This window comes from Meleagris gallopavo, chromosome 1 (assembly GCF_000146605.3).
Source record: "Meleagris gallopavo isolate NT-WF06-2002-E0010 breed Aviagen turkey brand Nicholas breeding stock chromosome 1, Turkey_5.1, whole genome shotgun sequence".
Taxonomy (NCBI): Eukaryota; Metazoa; Chordata; class Aves; order Galliformes; family Phasianidae; genus Meleagris; species Meleagris gallopavo.
In genome coordinates, this window is record NC_015011.2 from 81676489 (window position 1) to 81681193 (window position 4705).

The window sequence follows — 4705 nt, forward strand, 5'->3', positions numbered from 1 at the left end:
GCGCCTGTTGCCATGGCAACATTACCGCGCCGGGCCGAGCCGCGCTCTGAGCACCAGCGAGGCCCGGAAGGGTGGGCCTGAGGCCACAGGGGCCTCCATTGGTGGGACAAGGGGTAACGGATTTAAACTAAATTTAGATGACGCTTTATGGAGAAATTTGTCACGCAGAGGGCGGTGAGGCCCTGGTACAGGCTGCCCAGAGAAGCTTGTGGGTGCCCCCTCTCTGGGGGTGTTAAAGGCCAGGTTGGGTGGGGCCCTGAGCAGCTTTAGCTGGTGGGGAGGGGTGGATGTTGGACATGGATGGACTTTAAGGTCCTTTCCAACCCACCCTGTTCTGTGGAACTGAAGACCTGAGATTCACTAAAAACTTCTGGTCCCTTCTGAAGCTGAGTGCTTTTAATTCTTATTTCATAATTCCCTCAATGGAACAGGAGCTGATTCAGGATCTTCTGGAACAGGATTGTTAAGCTAAATTGACAGTACCTCTTCAGCCACAACTGCTTCATGCTACAACAGAAGAGGTTGAACTTACGCTACCCTCCTTGGTTATCTGCATCATTAAAAAAAAAAAAAAACGTATTCACTATTAAGCAGCAGAGATTGTCATGAATGTGTTTTGTTAAAGGCACAGTTCAGCTTTGTGTCTTTTAAAACTGCTTAATATAATTATGAAGAAGTGTAGGAGGAATAGTTCTTTGTGCTGAGTATGTCCTAGAGTAAGGTAACCTCTGTCAGGAACTAAGGTATGTGCCACTACCCAGAGCAAAGGAGTTTGGGAAGGAAGGGGCCTTTCCAAGAAAAAAGGTTTGTGTCTGTCATGAGAAGAGGTGCAGGTAAAACATGAGGGGAAATAGATGTGACATAGAAAGTCAAGACAAGAATCAGAACAAGTCTTGAAAATTTTAACTCAAGAGTGACCTGGTGTGAACAAGTGATTATCCCAGCAAGTGTTCAGCAGCAGCTTTTGGATGTTACAAAACATATGACAAGATACTTAGGCAAAGAGGGAAGTCCAGGCACAACCCTTCCTGTCTGGAACAGCAGGGCAGATCCACAGCTGTCCTACTGTTCCGGGGCCCTCCTGGCTCAGAGCTAATTCCTGCATCCCATGTTGTGCTGCCATGTGCTTACTCATATTGAGATCCTTTAGTGTTTGTGAGGATGCAAAGTAATTCTAGGAGGAGATGTGGAAGCGGCAACTTCCAGATTACAGCAAAAGGGTGCAAAGAGGAAAGGAACTTTTGAACAGCTTCCTTTTATGTTGCTTCAATAAATAAATACAAACAAATTAGGGAGTGAATGATGAATGGCTAAAGCTGTAAAAAGAACAGAATCAGCTATCTGGTCTGTGTCTCCGCACACCTTCATCAACCCTTTTGTGTCTTTTAGGTGGGAGTGAGGTGATTCCAGGCAGGCACCTTGGCATCCAAACAGGAGCCATTGGCACCTATGTGCTGTGCAGTCCAAAGACTGTTTAAAAGATTTTATCTTTATGGTGGCTTATCTTCAGTTTTGTCATGAGTTTGACTATATCCAGCTTGATTAACTGGCTACTATTTCCCATCATTACCCTTTTCATCCATTCAAACCAGAATGGAATCTTTTTTCTAGTAGTCTCACGTGGTCTGTCTGACTTCCTGACCCCACGTATTAGTGGAGTTAACATGGTGTGAGCTGGCTGCTTGTTTATGTTTGGTGATGGTAGCAGAAGGCTCCTGCCCAGTCAGCAAATGTCTTCTCATTTTAATAGAAGCTTTTTGTTGGCTCCTTCTCTTTTAAGCTGTGATGTAGATCTTCTAGAATCCCAAAGCTTTGTAATGTAACTTAAAAATATTTAAAGGAGAGGGGGACAAGCAGGTAGAGAGCAACGCTTAGGATGTAAAACACACCTGGGAGCATTGAAAGCTCATAACACTTCTAAAAATACGAAAATAGGATTGTGTGTTCTTGTGTAAAGTCTGTAAGAGAGATGCAGAGTATGTCGTCTTGCCGTGTTTTGATTCAAATCTTCCTCCTCCTAATTAGAGCTGGAAAGGCCAAAGCCATTCATATTTTTAAATCATCCTTAGTTCTGAGGTGCTGTGGCACTGCCTTACGTGGTTGTACTGATACTGCTCACAAGTTTGATGTGGGTGCTGTGGGAGATAGTTGTGTTCTGTGCTGGAGTTTTAAAACACTTCTTCCTTCTTTCATAGCATTACTCTACCATAGCACCAAAATGAGTGAAAATGAAGACCAAGGTAGTCTGGCAAACATGGATAATTTAACAGAAAGAGAAGAATATGAGGATGACTTTGAAAAAGACCTTGAATGGCTAATTAATGAAGAGGAAAAGGAAAACCTTGGTGAAAGAGAGGTATTTGTTAAATTAAATGTTAGTCTTCTTATTTAGAAGGCCAAAAGAGTGTATGTTAGGCATATTAAGCACTAAATTCAGTGTGGTTTGAGATGTGTGGGTATGCTCACTGAATTTTGACAAGGAAGGTTATTTGGAATGACAGCGGAAATTAATCCAGTGACCTGGTTAGTTTGCTTACAATTGTCTTAAAACAAAAAATTCATTGAAAATGTGTTTGGTACAAAAGTACTTCTGCTTCCAGTGCAGGCTCCTTTGAGTATTTGTGCAGCACATTGCTCTATTGTCACTGATTGCTTCAATGCTCGAGCTGTGGTCAGTTAAGCTTTGTGTAGATATGTACATGGAAAAAATGTTATTAGTGCCAAAAAAGCTATTTGTTAAGATGTTCTCTATGTGATAGCCCCTTTGAAAATACATGTAGTTAGTACTGCTTTCCTCTTTCACTCTTTCTTTTCTGTTTCTTGGATGCTATTCTTTGTTGAGAGAATAAATTGAGATAAATAGCTTATTTTTTCAGACTTCTGAAAAGAAAGAAGACGACATTGAAGGGAAAAATGTTAAAAGCATGGCGACTTTTGAGGAAGACCATGAAAAAATGGAAAACAATCCAGATAAGCTTTCAGAAAGAGGTGTAGATGTGAAAGTGAAAACCCTTGAGGAAGAAAGTTTGATGTCTGGATCTGACACGAAAGAGGGAGACCAGGTTTCTGATACTGACAGTGAATGCTCTATCCAGGAATCCAAGTTGGAAAACGAAGAGGAACTGGATGAGGAGGTAGATGAAGAAATAAAGCGTTATGTCTTGGAAAAGATTGAGGAAGCCAACAAACTGCTGGAGAATCAGGCTCCTGTGGGTGAGAACAGAGAGCGGAAATTAAAATTTAAGGATACTTTGGTGGATCTTGAAGTTCCTCCTCTTGAAGATGCTGAAGTTTATAAAACAGACCTTGCAGGAGGAGATGATGTTTCGACTAAGCTGTCCCAGTTGCATATTTCTAATGAAATGGGACCGGAAGGTGCATCTCTTTCATTACCTGCTGGCAAGAATGAGGAACAGAGGAATGGTAAAGTCTTAGTGGAAAAAGATGGAAAGTTTGAACTCTTAAGTTTACGTGATATTGAAAGCCAGGGCTTTTTGCCCCCGATAAGTGTTTCTTTCACTGATATTGAAACCCAACGTACGTCTCCAAAATCCTCTCACCTCAGTTCTTCTGGTACTGTCTCTCGAATGAAGGAAGTACGTCCAGTAAGACAAGGCATACGTTCTTTTTCTCCTGCTGCAGAAGAGTGTGCCTTTTTGCCTAAGCCTCCATCTAACCCCAAACATCGTCCAAATTCTGCTATCAATGCTGCAAGAGGTCTGGGAAAACGGAAGACTCCACCAAGAGCACAGTCTGCAAATGTGCCCTTGAGAAGTTCCACTTACTGCCTTTCTCCTAGACAAAAAGAACTACGGAAGCAGTTGGAACAAAGGAAGGAAAAACTGAGGAAAGAGGTAAAGATACAGAGGCAACAAGCAGATCACAATGGTCATCGCATTCCTCTGCCTCATAAAGGCCACGTGTTCATAGCATTTACTCTGTTCTTTCATGATAAAAGAGGCAGTAGTAATATTAATTCTCTGGAGTTTGCATAGAATCTCTTAAAATTCCTTTCATTTTCTTAAAACAAACCAAAACCCAACAGAATTACAGATAATGGCATAGGATTATACCTTGCTCATACCTTGCAGGAGAAACAAAATATTTATTTAATCAACTCCTCATAAATAGACTTTCTTTTGCTTTATTGTACTTACAGCTTTCGTGTATTGACTCCCTCTAAATTCCATTGCAAACCCATTATTTACTGAAATGTTGTGCACGGTATCACATCTACATTGCAGTGTAATCTGTGGGGACACCACAGTCATGCAGGTGCATGTCTGGGTGCTGATGAATCAGGTAATAGACAACTCTCATATGGGGCAATGTTTAGTCATAAAATAAGATTTTACACAGGACAGTGACTGTGAGAAATATGAACAAGAGTGCACGTGTTTAAAATGTTTGGAAGACTTCATAAGAAGCATGCCTTGTTGGTTGCAGGAGATGCATGCAGGTAATATCACCTTGATCGATAATGCAACAGGAACCTTTTTTTTCATATAAATATTTTGCATGGGTGACTGTTGTAGTAAATTTTCTTGATGAGTTTGTTGCAAAGTGGGACTTTTTCCCTTTCTTTGTGAATGGATATTATTTTTCCTTACTGGTTTTACCTGGTTGCTACACAGAGGACAAAAGGAAGAAAATATTCCCATGGCAGAGTTTGTTATTCTCATATCTATACAGAGCAGTCAAATAA

The 4705-nt window shown here is 41.1% G+C and overlaps 1 protein-coding gene across 3 annotated transcripts in view; it reads left to right on the plus strand.

The window, feature by feature from the left end:
• The window catches only part of CCDC181 (coiled-coil domain containing 181), an 11528-nt gene that overhangs the window by 2897 nt on the left and 3926 nt on the right, over positions 1 to 4705 (plus strand). For 2 of the 3 annotated variants that reach the window (XM_019618972.2, XM_010719802.3), the window contains 2 exons: positions 2196 to 2356; positions 2877 to 3854. In XM_019618972.2, coding sequence (XP_019474517.1) covers positions 2219 to 2356; positions 2877 to 3854 — 1116 coding nt within the window. In that variant the 5' untranslated portion in view covers positions 2196 to 2218. Of the gene's footprint in view, positions 1 to 6; positions 114 to 2195; positions 2357 to 2876; positions 3855 to 4705 lie in introns of those variants that run through there. The other variant, XM_010719824.3, reaches the window with a different exon arrangement.